General features: G+C 32.9%; 2 protein-coding genes across 3 annotated transcripts in view; one reads left to right on the top strand and one right to left on the bottom strand.

Moving 5' to 3' along the window:
• The first annotated feature begins 13 nt into the window (after positions 1–13).
• On the top strand, positions 14–10350 carry LOC141461066 (odorant receptor 4-like). The gene is made up of 9 exons (XM_074141742.1): positions 14–953; positions 3656–4004; positions 5354–5591; positions 5668–5823; positions 6103–6257; positions 7999–8098; positions 8182–8286; positions 8362–8517; positions 9758–10350. Exons 2-9 carry the CDS (start codon positions 3853–3855, stop codon positions 9809–9811), a joined length of 1116 nt encoding a protein of 371 aa, XP_073997843.1. The 5' UTR covers positions 14–953; positions 3656–3852; the 3' UTR covers positions 9812–10350.
• A 14-nt stretch (positions 10351–10364) lies between these two features.
• The window catches only part of LOC141461062 (odorant receptor 67c-like), a 58214-nt gene continuing 45178 nt past the window's right edge, over positions 10365–23400 (bottom strand). The window contains exons 5-12 of one of the 2 annotated variants that reach the window (XM_074141740.1): positions 19158–19456; positions 17268–17392; positions 16890–17090; positions 14646–14880; positions 13699–13798; positions 13506–13610; positions 12487–12642; positions 10365–12344 (exon numbers count right to left, since the gene is read on the bottom strand). In XM_074141740.1, the coding sequence (XP_073997841.1) occupies positions 12291–12344; positions 12487–12642; positions 13506–13610; positions 13699–13798; positions 14646–14880; positions 16890–17090; positions 17268–17392; positions 19158–19447 (1266 nt within the window). In that variant the 5' untranslated portion in view covers positions 19448–19456 and the 3' untranslated portion in view covers positions 10365–12290. Of the gene's footprint in view, positions 12345–12486; positions 12643–13505; positions 13611–13698; positions 13799–14645; positions 14881–16889; positions 17091–17267; positions 17393–19157; positions 23396–23400 lie in introns of those variants that run through there. The other variant, XM_074141741.1, reaches the window with a different exon arrangement.

Genomic DNA, 23400 nt, shown 5'->3' with positions numbered 1-23400 from the left:
CCGAAATGCCAATGTTTTTTTTCTGATGTTAATAAGTAAAATATCCGAAGAAATTTTACTTTTTTTTGCGAAGAAAATGTCATTTCTTTAAGAAACGAATTAAAATTTTTTTTTGCTTTGTTTTGCTTCAAATAATAATTTAGTTGTACGTTGGTCATTTCTTCCATTTAATTTTAAAATTTCTCTTTCTAATCGTTAGATAAGGTTTTCGGATCATGCAGAATACATATAAATTTTGAGTTTTCACATTATATATTTGTTTTGTAGTTCCCTTTGCCCAAAAATTCAACGATCTTATCATCCACTTTCAATGTCAACCATTTACATGTCAACCAAGATTTTGTACACTGAATCTCGAAGCTGAAAGTTTAAAGCAATATTTAGTGTTTCACTGAAAATGTGAACAAAATAAAAATTTTGCGGTTGAGATTTTGTTCTAAAATTTGCAGTTACATATTTACTACGCCGATTTAAAAAAAAAAAAAAAAAAATCTTCATTTGTTGCAATAAATAAGTTGATATTATGTTAATGGTGTTATGGAGTTTACAACTTAGAGTTTTATTTAAAATACTAATCTCATGGTTAGGCTGGATGTAAGTGGTCATATTGTAGAAGAAGACTAAATAATGTAGGTAGGAGTGGCAATTTCTCGCTGCAACGGTATAACCCTTCATTTCTAGATATCACCAGTTAACCCATTCATATATTATGCAAAACTGTCTCACCTACTCTAAAGTTGTTTGTCTTGGTTTGGTATACTACCTTGGAAAATGGGTGGAATTCGTTTACTTGCGTTGTAAGAAAGGATTGATCATAAATTATTCTTTTCCTCAGCCTACTGAAATTCTTTCCATCGCACTGGAACTCTGACTCAAGCAAGTCAATTGGTATTTAAATCTGGTAGCAGTGAGTGGTCTTATTCTTCTGTACAATGGAACAATTATATGCAAAGGTAGACAAAGTAATTTTAAAGATTTACAATTCTCATACATTGCAGCAATAATTTGTTTGAAATTATTTGCAAAAATATGGTTATGGATTAAAGATATCAACCTTTTTTTTCCATATGTAACAAAATAAGGTAAGGTAAGTCTACACGGGAACACTTTTTAGTTGCTAGACCATTTCTGTTTGCTAGAGCTGTGTCGCAGTTGTGTCCACACGTGAGAGTTAAAAAGAGCTAGAGTGAGTTGCTAGAGTGCTCTAGATGAGACGTCTTGTGTCAAGTTGCGAGAGTAGTGTCAGATCTGTCTACATGGGCATGATCTCTCTAGCCCTGTACTGCTCTAGTGCAATTTAGTTGTTCGCCTCTTTAATATGGAAACATACCTCGTGTCAATTGCTCGTGCGGCTATTGCCATAGCTGTACTTATTAGAGAAAACGGGCACAGAGAAAGAAAACGCGCGTGTGGGTTACACGATGACAACGATTGGTCTCAATATCAGGCACCAACACAAAGACTGAAGAACCAAAATACTTTCTTAACTAATGTCAAAGAAGTAATGGAGCGCCTGCAGCTAGACTGCACAAACCAAGAGGCATTTAAATACCCGAAAAGCCTCCTAAGATTAGCGCCTTTCAAATATCAGCACCTGTGGGGAAAATTTCCACAAATTATTGCGGCGAGCTAGCCGGAATATCACTAGCTCTTGATAAAGTGAAGCGGGGACCTTGGTGCCATATTGTGGCGATTCTACCTACAGCTGGAGCGAGCTATGCAGAGCAGCAATTGAGGCTGCCAATGAAAGCAATAAGATTATAGCGCTCCAATGGATTCCAGGGCACTGAGGGCTGCTTGGAAACGAGAAGGCGGATAAATTGGCAAAGAGAGGTGCACAAGTGGATCAAACTGAGCAGCTAATCTCCATGCATGCTTTCAAAAGGGCAACTGCTGCATGTCTCCGCTTACGGGCCACATGATTATTTGCAGGCTCACCTACATCGCATTGGATTAGAAGCGGACCCGACCTGCATTCTTTGTGGAAGAGAGGATATGTCCTCCGAACACCTTGGGGTGTACACTTACATCGAAGACAAGAAGTTCTGTTATATCGGACGATGTCTTCAGACGAGAATCATTAGTGTACTGGGAAGCCCGACGTCGGATGGCAGAACTGCCGTGACTTACAAGCGGCGTAGATTAAAAAAAAAAAAATGGCGGGTCCTATAAGGAAGTAAGGTGTGCCCTTAGGCCCTCTATTTGGACAGTAGGTCCAAAGCGCATCATTTAAAAGCGCCATGACAGAGGCAAGCGCAGACTTCGGCCCACAGTCTGGCTTCCAAATTACTGGCACCAATCAGTTGGAATCTTTTGCGAGCGTAGTTCCGCGACTAGTTTCTGCCAAGATGCTTCCTTAAACGGAATGCCCTGAAACTAGGGTATCTACCTCATCCCAACCTTCGTTGCGGCAATGAGTATTGTCAGTTCCTTCCAGAAAAATTCATTCCTGTTATACTACTCCAGAGAGAGGGAAGGGATTAGCTATGAGGTTAGCATACTGGACTCCCACGCGGAGGTCCCGGGTTCGAATCCAGCAGCTGACCCTTAGATTTTCTCTTCCTAGGAGCTTCTTACAGCTCACTGTCCGGTGATGGACAGTGTTGTCTGTAACGAGAGAACACTGTCCGGAGGCCGGCAGTGCACTGGAAAAAGCTCCGGGCGCTAATGACCTTAACTACTCCAGAGAGGCTGCTTTCGTATTAGTCATTCTTTAATGGACCCAATGGCACATTTACGAAATACTGCAAAAAGGTTCGGACCTGTGGCAAGGCCTCCTCCTGTGCAAACCTTCTCATCACCTTTGTACACCGACAACCCACTTAGCCTTACGCTGCTGATGTTCCTAGTCTCCAGTTCTCTGCGGCCTCTTAGATCTAATGCAAAACAGTACAAATATTCTAAAAAAATGGCGAAGATTTCAGCCTAATTTTTCATCTATTTAATGAATGGTTTTGAAAGGCTAATAGATAAGTTTCTTGCATCCCAAAGCCAAAATCGCGAATCTAATGCGGTACCAAAATTTTGGTATATTTTGGCTTTGGAGTCCTTGCCTTTATTGCCCTCTCACAATTTTAATTCCTACACTTAATGTGTAGAATCGAGAAAAATCACCTTTTAAAAAAATAAAAATAAAATGTAATTTTGGACTTAATTTAGTCTTTAGTGATAATTTTCAATTAGTTTTCCTTCTAAAAGCCATTTCCTAAACAATTTTGATTTAGATTTAAATTTTTGTATCTCATCAATTTATCAAACTGCTACTGCAAATTTATGAATTCAAGCAAATTTTAAAGGAATTTAAAATTTCTAAACTGAAATTCAATACTTCAGAAAAATTATAATTGTCTTATTTGGTATAGCCTGGTTCTAATGATTAGAACTGGCCAATAACTGAAAGTAATAGTTAATTTTTTTTTTTAATTTAATTAACATTATCATTATTGTCATTCTAATCCTGTTGAGAGTGTTACCACTGGGTACTTTTTTTCCTCCTGTACGTCACGCATCTATACATCTCATGTATACAGAATTACTTATTGTATATATTATACAGATTGTAAATAACTAAATAAATTAAAAACAAAACAAAAAATTAAGTGATAGCGTGAAGATTATAACAACCAACACAGATTAATGTTCATTTCATTAACAGAATGCAGAGAAGGCTCGCAAGAAAGGTTTTAAAGAAAATTACGGATTCTTACTAATCTTAGCGTGTAATTACAAAGGCAAGTAATTCAGGTTATTTTTAATAGATATGTTACACTGTAAGTAGTAAAGACAACGAGACAAAATTCTGTTTTAGGTCCATTATGGTACACTGGATTCAACATCATCTATCTCTTCACCATGTTGCTTTGTTTAGTGTACACTGTATATATATCATCTGGAGATGTTGGCTTATTTGTTGAGTGTGCACATTTTATTGTAATGGTATCAAACCTCTACTCGACTGCCCTATATTCCTTGTGGAATAAGAAGCATTTCGATAGAATGTTCGAGTAGGCAAATTATTTTCAGTTTGCATGTTATAAATTATGGCATAGATTCGTTGATTTTATTAATTTATATCGGGGAATCTGATCATAACAATGATACAGGTAACAATGAATAAATGTCATATAATTGTAATGTCATTCATGCCTAATTATGAGCACGAATCATTATAATGTTTACATGTTTCTGTAAAATTCTAGAGAAAGAAAAGTCAAATTAACTTCAACAGCTACAATTTTACAATACATTCCCCCGAGTATAAATTCTTCAATACATTCTTTTGTTAAGTTTGTGAATATATTTCGCGCCAAAAAGCTATTTAATAATATTGTATTTAGGATTAAAATAACCTGGATTCGGTCAAAATAAAAAAATAACTCCGCCTTTTCGGCAAAGTTTCGACAATTTATTCTTCAGGGCCTGGATATCACAAATAAATAACACAGCAATTAGACTATTGAAACATAGGAATAAAATACATCTTGTAAAAACTACATATATCAAATGATATGACGATCATTTGATATCACTTCTTATAGTTTTGTAATAAGATACTGTATTTTTATTCCTGTGTTTCATTAGTCTAATTGTTTTGTTATTTATTTAGTATTAAGCGAATTAATAAACGTAATAAATAATTGAGTTTCTTGATCATTTAACATATTCTACATACGAACGGTTACTAATTAAGAAAACACATTTTTTGCAACAGCTAAAATTTAGTTCACAGCAAATCTTTACTCAGCTAGTTTTCTGAAGGGAGTGAGAGTACATTTGCGGAACTTGACGCAGCTGTTTTTTATTACAATGTCATCGTGACGATGATAAGACTATCAATTAGGATTTAAAAAATCATTAGGTTAAATATCTTCAATAGCCGAACAGTCTAAAAAAAAATCTAAGCGTTTTCCAGTAGTTTGGAAAAGTGTTTATGATTCGGGGTAGTACAGAGAGTCCGGTGAGATGCTTCATTTTATTCAATTGGCAAAATGTTTAGGGTTAAGTATGAGCTCATACTTAACTAAACTCACCCTGGTACTTACACTCTGGCCATTTGTTTTGACATATTGTTCGCGGAAGATTCTTGCTAGTCCACAAACATGAAGATTCTCTTCTTAAAGCCATTGATTTTTTAAATCACAGTTCGGAAATTATCTGGAATTATTGTTACTTATGTTCTGGGCAAATTTTAAGCCTTTTTAAGTCTTAATTAGATAGAGGAAAAATTGCAGGCTTCTGTTACGACGACTGATTTAAGATAAAGACAGTCACAATATACTGGGATAATGGGAAAAAGTAAGATTTAATGTTATGATTGGAATTAATTTCCCTTTTTCTCTCTTTTGTTGCTTAGAATCGTGGGAAGTGATTTTTTTGACTACGGAGATACCTACGACAGTATCTTCTTCAACAATCTGGTCAATAAATGGCGTTACACGTCTAAGAGCAGAAAAAGAATAGTATCTAACTTGTATGTAAGAACCATATTTGTGGTTTCTGTTGTGCACTGCATTATCAGACCAATGTTTGATTGGCTTACCGGCAAGTATGAAGGAGTCAAAACTAGCGATGGAATAGTCAGAACTTTACCGGTGAAATTTTACTTTAGAGCATTGACCTTACTTTAGTTTAATATGAAACTAATTATTTTAGTGATTTGATTCACAGATTGCATTTTGGTTTCCTTTTGATCCGGACTCTAATGCACATTTCATTGGTGCCCATCTGTATGAATATTATGGAACTTTCTTAGTTATTATTTGTGTATTGTGTTTGGAACTGCCTCTGATTTCATTTACAGAAGAACTGTGTAGTGAATTTGAGGTACTTTTACACTTTATTGTTAGTATTTTAAGTAGAGATGTGAGCTTATATTAATCATAGGATGCAAATATTTTGCTCCAGTACTTCATTTTAACATTGCGATGTTAACTTATTGTGTGTATTTACTATAAATACCTCAGTAACAGGGAGTTGATAAGGATAAGTGTACATTTCTGAGTGTGTTTGAATATTTATATAAATAATTAATAATTTATTTAATTTAAACCCAAAGATTTATCAATTTTTTTTTTAAATTTATGCAATTTGATTTTCCTCAAGTTATTAGCGAAAGGATTACGCTCATTTTGTCACAGAGCGCAAGCATTGTATAAAATAAGACACGGAAAGGAGCCAAAAGAAAAGGACTCTGAATTTGAAGAATGCATAAGGATCTGTCTGCGGGATTCTGTCAGGCATCATGTGATCTTAATAAGGTTCATAAATTAATCTCAACATTGATATATTTCATTTTGCCCGAATATTTCCAATGTCCAATTGGGTAGTATGTTCCATCAGAGATGGACACCCACTTAGCAATAAACCTTTAATAATTATAATTTAAATAATTTTATTCTTAATTATTTTATTTATAACAATTAAGGAAGATTTCTTCAATATTTTGTTATGAAATATTTAATCAATATTTAGTTTTGTTAACACTGGTTATTAAGCGGAGTTTGTAAAACAAAATTAAATATAAAAGAGTCAATTCAAATAGTGTTTTAGTCATCCGTTAACTAAATTAAATCGGATATTGGGGGCTTGGACAAAGTACAGTCCAAGATACCGCATATTATCTGCCGGAGAGTTCAGAATAGGGTTTTACTTTACTGGGTGTCAAGGTTAGACGAATTGAGTGTGCTCCCTTGAGGAACGCCTAAGAGGTGTAAATGACAAAAAAGAACCTTGAGTAATCTGAAAGAAGTGATCAAATGGCAGGATTTTAGGATAAGTTTAACCTAAAGGCCTTCATGATGTACTTTGTTGATTGCTTTCAATCCGACACTACTGCAAAGGAGATGGCCAAGGTAATTACAACGAGGTGAACGTCGGTTTCTTGATCTGAATTATCATCATCCCATCATCAGGTTGAAAATAGAATAGATACGTGCTTTTTTATTTTTTTTCGAACGAATTTAAGTTACTTTAAAAAATACTACACAGTAAAATCGATGCTTCAGAAATTAGTTAAGTAAAGGTAGAATATTCTGTTTTTACACGGGCAGCTCAAGGTTGGTTCAAAAACTATAGAGGAAGTGAACATGGAAATTAAGCTTCGTCCAGGGAGTCTTCTTTTTAAAGCACTTTTAAAAATGTCGAATTGGAGACGCAATACAATTTAAAAATATTTCCTCATCAGACATTCCAACTTAAAATGCTCCAGTAATCAACTTTGCTATGTCATATTACTCTTCATTTCGCCTGTAACCATTCAATTTTAGGCAAAAAAAGAAAAAGTATTTCACTTGAATCAAACCTAATCCTTTGGATTAAAGATTAACCACAATCCTTCGAGACCTAGATTCAGACCAACCACAGATTAAAGTGGGAGTTGGGACTAGAGGCTGATTGTACCTGAAGGGCATTTTCACATACAGGAAACAGTGACTTTATCGAGTGGAAGGAAGATGCTGCGATCATTTGAGTGAAATTATACGCGCTACCAGCCCATTATACTTTGTTCTTTCTAATTTCTTAACTCTTTAGCTATCGCTCCCAAACTGAAGAATGTGCTCTAGTGGATGAAATCACGGCCAGGTGAAGTGTTTAATGACGGTTTTAGGTTTGTTTAGTTGAAAACATTCTACTAAGATGACAATCTATTTCTAAAGAGGCCACCTTAACTTAAGTTTTCAATAAGAATCCTCACTTTAGTTCTCTAGAATGGAACATTTGAGGACAGAAACAAGAAACAATTCCTGCCGCCCAACAGCATTAACTCAGTTCGTCTTCTTCATCGGCAATTTTATAACATTTATTATTAGCAAAGCGTATATTTATTTCAGTTATTATTTAAGTATTATTATTTAACGGCTTGGTAAAACCGATGTCAGTCGAATTTATGAAAGTTCTTTAATTTTATTTCTATCCAAAGTTAATTCAAAAGATGATGCAGCTATTTCTGTTTTCTATAATTCGTTTTAATAAATTACTCACTTTCTGTGAATATTTCAGATTTGCGAGGAGTTTGCGTCGAATACAGTATGCTCCATTAGCTACAGGAACGCTAGCCGCCACATTGTTACTATGCTTTTCTGCAGTTCTTTTCACAGATGTAAGTATTTTAATACTTTTTAAAAAGCCAACAATTACCCTCGTACCTGCATTAAAATTTTATTACTAACTTCAATTTCACAGGAGAGTTTTTCAATAAGCGTAAAAGTGAATTTTTTGGCAATGCTCGTTGGAGAATTGGTCTACGCTTTTTTATTCTGTTGGTATGCCCAGAAAGTTCAAGACGCGGTAATGTTAATTCATTCCTTCGTTCAAATTTAAATGTTTACAAAAATGAAGTTTCATATATTTGTATTATTGCAGAGCTGTTTACCGTGTCAGGCACTGTATGACAGTGAGTGGATAGGTCATTACAAAACTGTGAAGCCCTTTATGATCATGATAACCTCTTGCACTTCGAAGCCACTTACACTATCTGCTGCAGGATTTCTCTCTGTGTCGCTGATTACTTTTTCTGAAGTGTGTAAAGCATTCATTTAGTAAATTTATTATTTTTTTAGCATATTTATTAAATTGAGTTCAGTAAAATTCTTATATTAAATTTAGAAAACAAAATTACAATTTTTCAATAAAAATTATACAGACATTCTAAGGCAATTCTAAATTTAAGTACAATTATTTCATATTTATCTCGAGTTGCTTCTTCATCTTAACTAATTTTTTATCGGAATACTTTCATATATATCGGTGGCTTGGTTAAGGTTCATCAATTTTTTTTTTTTTTAGGAACCAGATATTGTTCATCTTTAAAACCTGAGTATTACTGAGCGATGGTTATGTGATTCAACGGGCACCCACAATAATTACACCCATTATAAAATTATCTTAGTTAATAGAACTAAGAGTCTGGAAAGATGCTCCTCGGTGATGTCAGTCTTGATGATTTTTCTCCGGAGATACAATCTCTTTGCAGTTCGAGCCCTTCCTCATTGCCACATTACATATAGCCTTTAATTTTTTTAAAAGTTACCTATTCGTTGTTAAGTTTAAGCGGTTTATGTATTCCTTGGGCACGCGATGAACAGTAATGGAATTCAATTTTGCAATAAACTTAAGCAGTGGGCAACATGAGCTCGTAAAACGTTGATATTAATTTGTGTGAGGAACACCACTATCACTAATTGAGTACGATCTTCTTGAAAAGATTTAATAAATTTAACCTTATAACCTAATGATTCCAGTATCTGTGGATAGCAATATGATGATTTTTTTCCATCCCTCATAAATAATAATGGCGTGCAAAAAAAAAAAAAAAAAAAAACACAATAAATAAATAACCTGTTTCCTGAATTTGTAATCAAAATTCTAATTAGCAATACTATACATAAAACCTAGTTCCAATGAAACGTATATATTCGTTTGAAACGAGTTTATTATTTGACATCTCTGGTAGAAACTGTTTCCATAAATTAACAAATTTCTGAAGTGAATCTCAATAACAGATTCTTCTCTAATCTGAACGAAATTTATCTTCTTTTAAAAGGATCGAAACTTGCCCAACTAGAGTGGGAATACTTTTGAATCCTTAACTAACTAAACAGTTAGAATTATTGAAAACTTAATGTCCCAACCATTTTCTTCCATTGAGATAAAAACGGCTCTTCGGTTGAGTTCTATAAAAATAAATATGTTATTAAATAAAATTGATATATTAAAGAGCATAGACATATTTAACTAATCATCGTAACTTATATTTCAGGTTTGCAGAACAGCTTATTCGTACTTTAGCTTGTTGAAAGCTGTAAACGATTAGACTGTGGAAAACATCATGTTGTAGTAGAAATAGATAAACAAAATGATTATTTTCAGTGGTTCATTAGGAAATTCATAATTCAGATTGAAAATTATTAAATGGTAATAAACATAAATAAATAAGTTGTTATATATTACTTTTGGCTTGTCATGTTGATATGTTTATGTTGTCTAAATTAAAAATAATAAAATTTCAAAAATGAAAACAAATCAGAGACAACTACAACAAAGAATTTAAATTAAAATAATCAAATCGTACGTTACTCAAAAACAAAAAAAGGCTATTTCTCCGGCAGGCTTTGAACTCTGCGGTAAATCAGGAGACGAGGTAGAAGCAGTCTAGAGAGCTTCTGTTTCTTTTACTCAGAAAACTAAGAATTAAGGAATTAGAAAGAAGATTAAGACTGACAACAAAACCCTGGTCCATATAGATGATACCATGACCTCTAACAACTAAATGAACTAAAACATGGTTTAATTAAAACATATTCCTACAAACTACTACAAGCAAAGTAATACGATTCAGGCTGTTTGACCCAAATAATGAGGGTCAACTACACTTTCTTCAAAAAGATGATAATTTGCTTTTGTGTAACAAATATTTAGACCTATCTAGATCTAAAAATATTCTATATCTAGACAGAGAGGAGCATTGAAAAACATAACTGAATCCGTAGAAATACTGATTAACATACTTTTTAATAGTACGAATAATTTAAAATGTAAATAAATTAATTTTCCAAGCAATATCTCCACAAACAGTATCATTTTCGAGGATTTTTTTCAACCTTATAAATTTAGATAAGATTGGTTCAATGATGCAACAGTAGCATTTTGTTGAAGCATTTTACACTCATTTTTCGATCTACAATGTCTTTCAGGCTCCTGAGGCTAATTTTGATAAACTGCATAACACTTGTCAAATTATTTACGATGAGTAAAAATTAGAACCAATTGGAGAGGAATATATTTCGTCTTTTTAAATTTCATAATCCTTAATTGTTTCGAAAAAAAAAGTTTAGGAGAATGTTGTTACCTTTTTGAAAATATTTATTTCTCTCATTAATTATATTTTGACAATGTAACGCCGGAGAAAAAACAAACCTACTCGATAAGGAGACCTTTGCCAGAAAGAAATACTAAATAATACTTGGTACGGCTTAATAAATATTTACTTACACAGTTCTTTGCATGTCACTTTGACACATATAGTTTTCTAGCTATGTATTAACATCTGCTCAAAAATATACCATTCGTCCTCAATTCATACAATATTCAGTACCTCATTCCACCGGCAGCTTCTGCATTTAGCCAATATTTCTTGAGCTCTTGGAAATGGAAATCCTCTGCATAATGTAATATGTCCTCTAAGTCAGGGGTATTTGACTTTTCTAGTTTTGTGATGTAAACCCGAATCAAAAAATAAATAATAAATAAAAATCTGGTATGAATACGACTTTCTATTTTTCTATTTTTCTCAAGATTTCTCATTCAGGCCATTTGATTCTTAATTTAATTATTACTAACATTATACAGTGTTGCAATATGATGGACCGTGTTGTCTGTAACGAGAGAAAAATGTCCAGAAACCGGCAATGCAATGAAAAAAAACTTCGGGCGCCGATAACCAGACATTAAAAAAAAAAAAAAAAAAAATTGTATAATAAGTAAAAACGTGTTAATCTGAAATTTAACCTTACAGGGAAGCTTCCATAAAACCTCAAGCCCTAAAATGATTTTTAGAAAATAATAATTTTTAAAAAATAATAAATAAATATTTACAAAATTCAAGGAGCCTCTTTCACGAAAATCTAAAGCAGAAAATAAAATTGAACTACCCATTGAGTGAAGATCTACATCCGTATCCATTTAAGATTTCCGTTAGAAACCGTTAAGAAGGTCAGTAAAATATAACGCAATTTTCTACTCACAGCTTGATTATAAACAAAGGATACGCAGATTCTGAAATTTAAAATACGAGTATACAGTTAGAGCCTAGGTAGAGCTGATACTTATTAACTTTTATTGGTGAAATTCTGAAAATATTTCAGCAAATGATTTGAAAAATATTCAAATATTATACATATTATAAATTCCGATATTAAACAAATAATTTGAAAATTCTCTTAATGCAACCATCTATTGAACGGTCCAAATCTAAATCATACAATATTTTCAACTTAAACTATTCAGTAAAAATAATAAATAAATTTTTTTGATTTTCAAAGATCCAAGAAAACTTGATATATGTAATTGGGAAATTAAAGTTTTTCGTTAATAAATGCTAAAATATACACTACATTAAGAGGATACAGCTATAATCAATTGAAAATTTTTAAAATATCTATAACTCTTAATGTCTTAGTGTATTAGAACTTAATAAAAATCCATTACTGTTATTTCATCAGGCTGCATAACTATCTCTGGTGCTCTCTTTTAGAAAGAATAGCAACTATGACAATCTCTTATTCAATAACAAATCAGTGCTTAACTGCACTTAAAAGGTTGAAATATGAATAAGCACTGCTCAGCACCTGCCAAAAAGCGATTCTTTTTAGTATTCCTTCCATTACTTATTTGAACTAAACTAATTAAAGTAAATACAAACTTCATAATCTCTGATCAAGATTTGATGTTCATGTATTCCAAAGTATCCATATGCAACAGTTTACTTACATTTGAATAGGAATTGAGATTTACATCCATAAAGCCTGCTGCTGTAAGTTTTAAAGGGGCATTGGTCCTTTTCTGTACAAGCAGTAAATCTTGTTTCACTAAGGAACTGTACTGAAACCAATCACTGTTGTAGAACATTTTTCCAATATCCATACTCTGAAAAATAATTGTAGCAGTTACAGATTTATTTACTTCCTTTGTTTCGTAGTTGATATCCAGGAAGAGGAAAATTTAATAACCTCCTAAAAGATTTGCATACATTAACTGCGTTTGAAATATGATTAATTCGGCGTATGCTGAATATCACATGCACTTCGTGCCTTTGGAATGATTTCATTTCAGAAAGTAACAATTTTGTCTTGAGAAATATAGAGAATAATTTCTAAATCAGATGATAAATGTTGAGAAAAACTGAATACATCTTCTCCACACCATTACGATGGGAAATTCACCCTACACCTACATTTTAGAGGCGCAGAAGAAGAGCACCTTGTCCCATGATAGAACGTGGACCGGGATTGCAGGCAATTTGGTGGAGCTCTTTCGCCTTTCCAGGAAGAAAGCAATAAATCGCCAACCGTCTCTTACGAAAATGGTACGTCAAGAATTTTTTTTTTTTTAGTTAACTGAACTTAGATAAAATTTGATTTTTTGTCATGTTATTCATTAAACTGACAACAATTCAAAACATAAAAATAAATAAACGAGCGAGCTAAATTGTAGAAATCACTTAAATGTTTTGAAGATCTTTGGGGTGAGAAATGTTTCTATGAAGAATGGACTTCACTTCTTTACAAGATACCTACGAAATGAAAGAAAATAATGTTTCACTTGATTTCCGTTAGCAGCACCACACCTAACACAATTAAAAAATATTGATGCTTTCTTTTTACTTTTAATTATATGATCATTTTAACTCCTAATTTATTTTGATTAAACAAAATATTAGAGATCATAACCAAACTTTTGTAATAAATTTAAACCGTCCGCAAAAAGTTCATTTTTTGTTTTTAACTTACAAGTCTTTGTAGTTGTTCTCCATACCAACAGAAAATGAAAGTGTGTACCAGTTCAGTAGCCAAAAAACAGAAAAATGTCACTTTCGAGAGTAAAGACACTTTATCCTAAAGCAATGTACAGAAATTATACATAAATATAGATAGTTGAAGAAGTCGTAACAATTAAAATGAAATAAACAACATAAATACTTACTGACACAAATAAAATGCCACTTAAGCACAACAAAAATGTAGCACCGACCAACAACCACAGTAGCATAACTCGATTATAAAGTCTAAAGTGGTAGAATAAACTGTAAAATAAATAAATAAATCTTACAATCAATCAGTATTTAATTCATAAAGACTAAATCTATTTCATGAAGTAATTATTGCAATCACAAAATTAAAACCTTCTTAAAATAAAATTCACTTTCATGAAAAACTAGTTCACAGATAATTAACTAACTATTGGAACTGTACAACAAGTTCAAATGTTTTAGAAATAAACAAATTAATTGTACATGTCTTATGTTTCTTGTGTTGTTTCAATTATTGGCTCAAAACAAGACATGCAAAAGGAGCTATGTTATTATATCATTACCAACCGAAACTCAAAAGAAACATGGATGAAAATACTATTTGCTCAAACTGTCAAGAATAAGGGATATACTTCCGTGGATACACCAGGGATGATATTGTAGTACCGAAAGATTGTTATTTAGTTAAATGGTAGATTTCCTAGGTCGAAGAGGGCTGTCAGTCCTTCAGGGTACTTGGCTCTTTGCAGGCTGCTATCATAACAATTTGAACAACACTACTAACGATTCCAACACTCACAGACCGGGTATTTGTAGAATTTGATGAATTCGCAATTGTTGATATAGCGAACCCACACGCTAATTGTAGCTCATCATCAAATTCCTGCTTACTTATCTTCAATTTATGAGAATGGATTTAGCTACATAGCGTTTCCTCTACAAATCTATCTAAAAGATGAATAATGTAAGCAATAATGGAAACCAAAATATAGTGTTGTCTCTAATAAAAGTAAATGAATAGAACCAACCCTGCTCTGACAGACTCTAGGCTTCAATGATTAAATACTGTCTTAAAGTAACTTAAAATAATTAAATAATATATCATTAAAAAAATCATTACTCGATAATCAATGAATGATGTTCAACAGTTTGGGCGATACAGTGTTCTAAACATTTCTTAAAGAGTTCTTGTTTAGAGTATATTTGGCCAAGATAACGTTTTTCCTCAATTAAATTCTTGTACAAATCCATTGCTCTCTGTCCAGAACGTTTAAACGCAATCCCAATGATACGTAATTGTAGACTGAAATCTTCTGCCATACATAAAAACATGATATCTGTTCCAAATACTACACCTGCAATTAATGTTCTAGTTTTACTATAAATATACACAATTTAATTTCTTAAATATAATACAGTTCAGCATATGATGAGAGAATAATTATTGAACTACTTATTGACAAAGTTTAATCATTTTTTTTTTCTCAATGATAACATATTTCTAAGGTGGGATAAGCATTAAAATGATATTTTATATATGAGTATATCATACATGCAATGATAAAAATAAGAAATATCAAATTTCTGTGAGTTTTGAAAGAAAAAATTCAAATACCATCAAGAGCAATTAGTGGTAATTAGTAACAAAAGTAACAATGTAATAATAATCCACATCAATTGCGATTGCGATTGCAATACTTTTAATTTTGACTCTATAAGTATGACATCACTCTGTTTAGAGCAGTGGCGAAGCTTTCTATTAGGTTCCAGGGCTGAGCCTCCCAACATATTTTCGAAAAGATTAAAATGTTTTTATTAATCTTCAACGGACAAAATGCAACCTTGACAAACAAATCATTTTGAATTACAAGTTCCATAAATTAAAGACGCCTGAACGTACAAGAATTGTACTAAATTAGTAGCCCTTTACGCAGCTTCTGACTTATGTAGTTTTCCATTTCCATAAGAAAGCACATGTAGCGTAGAAGCATACAGTTTCGCAAACAACGCTGGAGACAAGGATTACCCGAAGATCAATAAGCGAAGAGGAAGGTATGTCTTTAAATAAAGTAAAGTAATTTAATGTCTACTATTTCAGTTGGGCTTCACATTCAAATACCGATCAGGTAATATCCTTCAGAATTGTGTTCAGTACATAGATTTTTGGGTGAGTAATTGACTATTGATTGATGAATGCAAAGTTTGATAGGGATTATGTTTTGTTTGTGATTATAATGATTGTCATTGCAGAAGTATGTTTAGATCAATGTGAATAAATGGGGCAAATGATAAATGATGATCAATCATTTAGCAATATTTCCTCTAGGCAACTTTTCAATGCGCCTTTATTACATATATGAAAATAGACGAAGAAGTTCACAGGTGTAGATGTTCTTTGTATTTAGATGTTTTGTGAATTCCTAGATAATACATAATAAAAGTGTTTTTTCATCTTATTCAAAACATATATGTATATTATGGATGTATATTCATTAACCTAAGGTGAAATTTTATTGAGGTAATTTTTTATGTTTTTCGATTTTCATCATATTAAAGCATCATTAAAGAACATTTAAGCTTTACTGGAATTCCAGGTTTTTAGAAAAGCGAAAATGACAATGGAATTAATTTTTAATTTTTTATGGATATATCTGCAAAAAGAACTTTGTATACTATTATTTAATCCCCGATTGTCTATTATTTCAATAAAACATTTTTTTTTCAGAAAAAATAATTTCAGCGGTGTAGGGATCCGATGTTTTTAAATACATTACACATGAGCATATATTGTTCGATATAAATAAATGTTCGCATTCAGATTTTAAGCGAAGTTTCTAAATGCTGGATTACAAGAACACCAGTAAAACAAAAATTACATCGTCCCACAGGTGTTTTGTTTGTTTTTTTAATGGATATTACAGTAATTTATACCAAAAACTGTAATAACATTCAATGAAAATTGAGAAAATGTATAAGACTATTAAGAGATTAATTTCTAATGAATATATACAATTTTCGACGACAAAATCAAAAAGAACCATGTCCAATGAGAGTCTCTCATTGAATCGTGTTAGCTATGAAGCTTTACAGCAATGTGAAAATGAAAATGAAATTTATAAAAATGTTTATTAAAGTTATTGATTAAATAATATACTAAACGCACAATAGACTTTAGAAAGTGATTCAGTCTTCTCACACTTGAATAATATTAAAGTTATATTTATTTATTTTTTATCGCCACTTTATAATAATTATTATATTTAATATTGAACTTTCAAATATGTTGTAATCTTTTCAGATATTTTCCGAAACATATTAAGTTTTAATCTTGAAACTCTTTAGCTTCACACAAATGTTTTCTTACCTGGAGTAGTCCATATAATGACATATTGTAAAAAAAAAACTAATACGTTTTGCCATAAAATTGATGGATCAATAAATGGAACCCACACGGCCACAGTAGTTGTTCTATTTATTCCATCACCTCGATATTCTTTGAATTTACCAACAATTAAATATTCAATTAATGGTCTAATAGATATAGCAAAACCTGATATTAAAACACCTGAAATTAAATGATATATTGTTTTAATACTGACTATATTAATGCAACTGTTGGATGTTGGATACTTCCCAGCCATAAATTACTAATAATTCATTTTATGTATGCGAACTTGTTTTAATTTATTTTTTTTACAAAAAGAATAATTATTAATAATAAAATATATTATATGAACCTTACTTGTTATGAACAGTCTTGGTAACAAAAGCTTCCTTCTTGTTGCCACATTCTCATGGATCTTTATTTCTCTTTTGGATACTTCATCCATTGATTTTCCATAATCATAAAATCCTCGGCCCATTGCTCTTAATAAAATTAAGAAAATACAAACTTTAATTATAAACTCGTTTACAATTAAGCATTCATTGATAAAATTTAGTTACTTGTACTAGTACCACAACAAGTCGTATTAAAAATAACTATTTTCATAGAACTAAAATTAAAAATACAATTCTGCTGTAATTTTTTTAATATTTTTAATTGCTGTACAACGTTGAGAATATAAAAACCTTTGGCAATGCTTAATTTATCCCGGATAGTTAAAATTAAGAGAACCATTAATTTGGAAGAACTCTTTTGACATTCAAGATGAATTTTACTGTATTTCTTGATTGATTAATTAAACTTGTAAGAGAAGACACTCAGGCAAGTATTACCCATTGTTCGCGTTCATCTCTCCACTAAAGGAGCAACGGAGTGTTAGTTAGAAATCCAACCAATCTGGCGAAGCTAGAGGGTTATAGAGCATCGAATATTTGTGAAGAGGCAGGAGAACTAGGAGATATGACAGCTGACTGAATGAAGAGTTCGTTTAATTTATGGGACGCGACCATTTCAGGAAGCGAAACTTTTTACCTCCCCGAAGATAAGGAATCTAGATCTAGCGTAAGTACGACAATCCTGGGCAAAGTGGCGCACAGTTTCATTAGACTCATTTCAAGCAACATAAATTGGTGATTAAGTAAAGCTGCATCTAAATACATGATAGCTAGGGTAGCGTGTCCGTTCAACAACTGGACTAGGTGGAGAATCTGTTGCCTTCTAAATGAAGCAGAGCGTAGTAGTCGCCAAGTAGCTTATTAACTTCGCTATATTGTTTATTAGCAAATCTTTGATAGTCTTCAAACATCATAACAAAATATGATTTTCCGATTGCATTTTTTCCCCACTTTAGGAACATGTAAGTAAGGATCGCCAGCAATTTAAGTCTTAGGCTCCCATATTGTCCTGAAGTCTGACTCCTAATTGGCCAGTTTTGCTCCTAGGCAACATACTTCTTCCGGTATAAATCCTCGTTATATGTGGCTGAAGATTTTTTTAAAACAAACGTTCTCGGATTACTTTTAATTAACCTAATGACTCTAAAAAGAAAGAGGTATATGAGCAGAGTACTTGGTATTCAAGGAATAAAACAACCCGGGAATACTTCATATGTATTGGAGAAAGCTGATGAAGTTGGACAGCAAGTACAAGCAACGCATCTCAATACTCCAGAGAAATGGGAAAGGTAGAGGACCCGAAACGCGTTAGAAGATGATGTCTATTAATCTTCTTTGACTGTAGTAACAGAGGGGCAAAGACTAGAGCAGAAGTATCGCTTGTGTGGTGACTGGGCATTTTCAAAAACACGCTTTCCGCGAAAAAAGCTAGAAATACTTTCCTGTCAACGATATTATGTTATTGATATCACTTAATTTGAATTATTTGCTTATGTAATGTAAGGCTCTAGCTTGCCACTCGAATGAAACTCTCTTTAAACGCTTTTCTAATGTAAAATTCTCTTCCGTGTTCAGTTTTGGCCATTTTCCTAAGCTGAAACAAACGATTGTTTTTTGGTGCTAATGTTGATCGGCTAACTGATCGGTATGCACAATCTAAATTAAAAATTTTACTATACTGGAATGTAATAAGAAACTGATTAAGACTTTTTTGCCACCTACACATTAACATACATTACATACATTAACACATTAACATACATTACATTTCAAAACATACCTACATAAGTTAGGAAAATAAATTCTCACTCTAAATTACTGCAGAACTGTCAAATACTAAAAGCTGACTTACTCAAGAATATTATCCAGGCGATTTCTTTGCGATAATGAATTCAACACAGATGTACAAGCTGTAGTCAACAGCACCACAAAGTGTAACGCTTCGGCCATTGGACCAATATCGTCTAGACTTAAATATGCTGTGTACATCAAGAACAACGCGTGAGAGCCTGTATTTAGCAGATATACAGTCGGGGTTATCCAACTTCCCAGATACATTCCGCCCCATCTCATTAGAACACCGTAGTTCTCTTTAAACGCTTTTCTAATGTAAAATTCTCTTCCGTGTTCAGTTTTGGCCATTTTCCTAAGCTGAAAATATACATATAAAAGCACATAATATTAAAGCAGCACAAAATATATTCAAATATTTACAAATTAATAGCACCTATTTATGTATTCAACAGCATCAAACCAATATGATCAAGTTAGATACCTCTAACTTTACTTGCGCAAACCATTAATCTAGAATCCACCAGACCTCGTGCCAAACTACTGACAACGCTTCAAAGCGTTATTACAAAACTAAAAGCAAATTTTTAAAAAAATCCAAATTATAACTACTTATAACTAGAACCACAAAACGAATAAATATAAGAAAACCCAAATCCTTCCACGTAATCGTTGACCAAAGATTACTTCATTACCAGTATGTATTAGTACCAAGATGACAATACATACTGATCTCAGATTTCTATTGTTCAGTCTTAGAAAAATCCTGGTACATCAATTTCCATTCTAGTTTTCTAGTTCTCCAAATAGAATGTAGCATCGTGGGCACCGCGACTTACTGGATAACTGGTAATAGTTAGCAGAGGGAAGCGACATTCACGCCTCTTATTTTACATTTGTAAAATTTTAATTTATAAAAGCTATGCATCTACTTGTAAAACTCTAAATTATCGCGAGAAAGAAAGACAAAAATGTGCAAAGATCTACTTGAATGATGCTGAAGTAGATCATTCAAGAAGTAGAAGTTTTTAATAAAAAGAACATGAAGATGCTCAAATTAAGAGAATGGGAGGAGAATAATGTGTAGTTCTACTTCCATTGAAAATTTGTATTAAAGATATGTGAACCTTTAAAGATAATGAAATTTTTTTTTTTTTTATTTTTTGGGGGACAATGAACCAATGGGTTATTATGCCCTATTCCCTTGTTCCTTTTGACTAAACATTAAACTTACTACTAACTAGACTACGTTACTAAACAACTAAATAACAATAACTCATAACAATGTCCTTAAAAATATTATTAACAAACAATATTATAACAATAATTAGCACAGTAATTTAATATTATCACAGTATTATCACTAACAATGATTTTATTTACAATTTTACAAAATAACAATTATTAACTATTTAATATTATTTACAATTTAGTAATTTCAGGTACATCTAAATTTTATATGTTTGAACATCTTGCAGATACTTTAGGACTCTATCGACAGTGCTCGGGTCATTGCCGAGAGCGTCCTCTATTCTCCCTGGTATACGATTTGCTATTCTTTTCCTATTGAACACCTTACAGTCTAGCATTATATGCTTCACTGTAAGGGGGACATTACAGGAAGCTCAGGTCGGCGCCACATCTCTAGTCATCAGGTATCCATGGGTTAGTCGAGTATGGCCGATCCTCAATCGAGCTAACACCACTTCTTCCCTTCTATCTAGTGGCCCAGGGTGCGACGGTATCTTTAATTTCCCTCAGTTTGTTACCAGTTACTGAGGTCCACACATCCTGCCAACCTTGAAGGACTTTTATTTTGATCTCCCTGATCACATCAACCTTGATGCAGATGTCTTTGGACCGTAGCCTCCATATTGGCTGCCGCCTTTGCTGCTACGTCAGCAGTTTCATTCCCCATTATTCCGGTGTGGCCTGGTATCCAGACGAGCATTATATTTGTCCCCTCTTGTCTCAAATTTTACAGCGATGCATGGATGTTCTGTACAATTGGGTGTTTCAAGTACATTTGTCTCAGGGAAAGTAGGGAGTTTGTGGAGTCTGAGCATATCGCTATGCTCCCCACAATGCCTCCCACAGTCACCAATGCCTTGTAAATAGCATACATCTCTGCCAGATAGACACTACTGATGGATGGTAGGCTAAATTTGTATAACCTATCACGGATAACAACAGCCGCCCCACAACCTTGTGAATTTTTTGATCCATCGGTAAAAACCACGTGTCTGAAATTAATTGAAAAGCTAGAAGTTTAGCTGATGAAAGAATTAGAAAGAAAGTTTAGCCGGATTAAAGAATCCAAAAGCACAAAAAATTTGGGAAGCGCCAAAAATAATAAAGTGCCGACGGAACAGGAAACTAACTTTTGCATTTTTGGTTCGATAACTTTAGAAGTTGAGGCCTCATTAAGGGACTGATTGCCGTTTTCGTTTTTTGATTTCTTTCATTTGAGATGACTGTTTCATCTACCATTACAACTTACTAGCATTAGGTAACAATCTCTTAAATGAGTAAAATAACAAATTTGGTTCTCGCTGTTTACAAAGAGAAGTGTTCCCCTTTACTTTCTTGCTGATATCAGTAGTCCCACAGGTCATTGTCTGAAAAGAAACATCTGCCTTTGGTACTGAGAATGCTCCGGAGCAGAGATGTTGGCGGTCTTAATTGAAAAAGAATGTCGAGGAAAAAGTATGTGGGTATCTGTTAACTATATTAATAAAAATGAAAAATCCATGTCGATCTGCGGCTCTAAATTTGAAAATAAACAATTTTTTATACTTGAGCACAGACCTAATTATTGAGAGTAAAACATCCTCCGAGGAACAGGAGAATTTTGGCAGGGTACGGAGTCCTTCTTTGCCAATGCAAAGTTATTTTAAAAAAAGATATTTTCAGGGAAAGCAAAAGAACAATACTACCAAACGCTGGTTGAGTCCCATAGTTACCTTTGCAATGGTAATAACAGTAAACTCGTTAAATGCTCTTCACATCTTTGAAAGGAAAATATTAAGAAAGACATATGGCCTCATACAAGAAAGAGGCGAATGGAGGATACAAACAATTAAGGAACTGATGAGTTGTATACAAACCAAAATATAGTTAACTTTATTAAAACAAATTGTATGGCTAGGACACGTAGAGAGAATGAGCGAGTAGAGAATGCCCAAGAGGATTTTATGTAGCTCCTTGACTGGTATAAAAATACTAGGTTGACCTAGGAAGAGGTTGAGAATGATCTGAGGTGCCTAAAGGTTCGAGGTTTGAAATTTAAATACAAGCGTTAGGGATAGGGATTTATGGAAGCTGATTGTGGGAGAAGCCAAAGCCCAACCTGGGCTGTTTAACAAGAAGAAGATTGAGCAAAAAAAGTATATCTAGGGATTGGCCCTTGATGCCTGGCTGCTATCAGAAATGGTCTCAAGAATTTTAAAACCTAGAATATTTGAAGGCCCGATACAACAAGATAACCACAATATTGCCACACTTTCTTTGAGTTCGCCGTATGGTCCATTTTCCGATCAGCTGATCCTGAAGGATAAATTTAACAAAAAGGTTCTGAGGGAAATAAACAAATAAAAAAAGATCTGCAATTTATGTCTATATATCTAAGTGAGTTTAGGCAAATGTCTTCAGTGTATTGTTAAAAGTCTATCCTTTACCGAAGAAGGATCAGTTATCAAGTAGCCGACAAAATATTGATGAATAAACAGTTGCTTGAATGAAAATTAATTATAAAATTTACAGGTTGTTCTTACCCAAATTAAATCAAAATATTTTTTTCAGCTTTTTAAACAGATCTTTCAACCACGGACAGTTTAAATGGGAACCCTGACTATGACTAGTCTAACAATCTGTTCGATGTACAAATTGGTCGAAATAGAACAATTTACAAATTTATTTGATAATTCCAATATCTAAATAATAATGCGCATGTGCGCAGTACTACTAAAAGCGTGCGACATACTAAGTGTGTTTTCCAAAAAAGGTTTTCATTTATTCATGATCATGAAAACTTCAGACATTCTTTCAATACAAGTGTCTGTATCGAGTTGAAGGATTTCTAGCAGTAGAGAAGTCTCGCTTCTTATTGATTTCAACGGGCTGTATTTCAAATAAGCTAGTTTACCTATTTTTTTACTTTAAATATTGCAAATATTGTGAATAGAAACTAATGAACCTACAAGCTTCTACATCTAATAGTAAAAGGAGAGGTACTCCAGATTTTATCACGAAAATAATAAGCGATAATCACTACAGAAGAAAGTCTGACAACAAAGTTAACTTCA

This window comes from Rhodnius prolixus, unplaced genomic scaffold, assembly GCF_049639745.1.
Source record: "Rhodnius prolixus isolate KJV_2025 unplaced genomic scaffold, Rpr scaffold_1, whole genome shotgun sequence".
Classification (NCBI taxonomy): Eukaryota; Metazoa; Arthropoda; class Insecta; order Hemiptera; family Reduviidae; genus Rhodnius; species Rhodnius prolixus.
This window is presented reverse-complemented; position numbering and strand designations above follow the sequence as displayed.

Excerpts from the sequence above, each read along its gene's own strand:
- LOC141461066 (XM_074141742.1), top strand. The coding sequence starts at position 3,853 with ATGTTGCTTTGTTTAGTGTACACTGTATATATATCATCTGGAGATGTT. Across the intron at positions 5,824-6,102 it reads AACTGTGTAGTGAATTTGAG|TTATTAGCGAAAGGATTACG; the intron begins GTACTTTTACAC and ends ATTTTCCTCAAG. Across the intron at positions 6,258-7,998 it reads CATCATGTGATCTTAATAAG|ATTTGCGAGGAGTTTGCGTC; the intron begins GTTCATAAATTA and ends TGAATATTTCAG.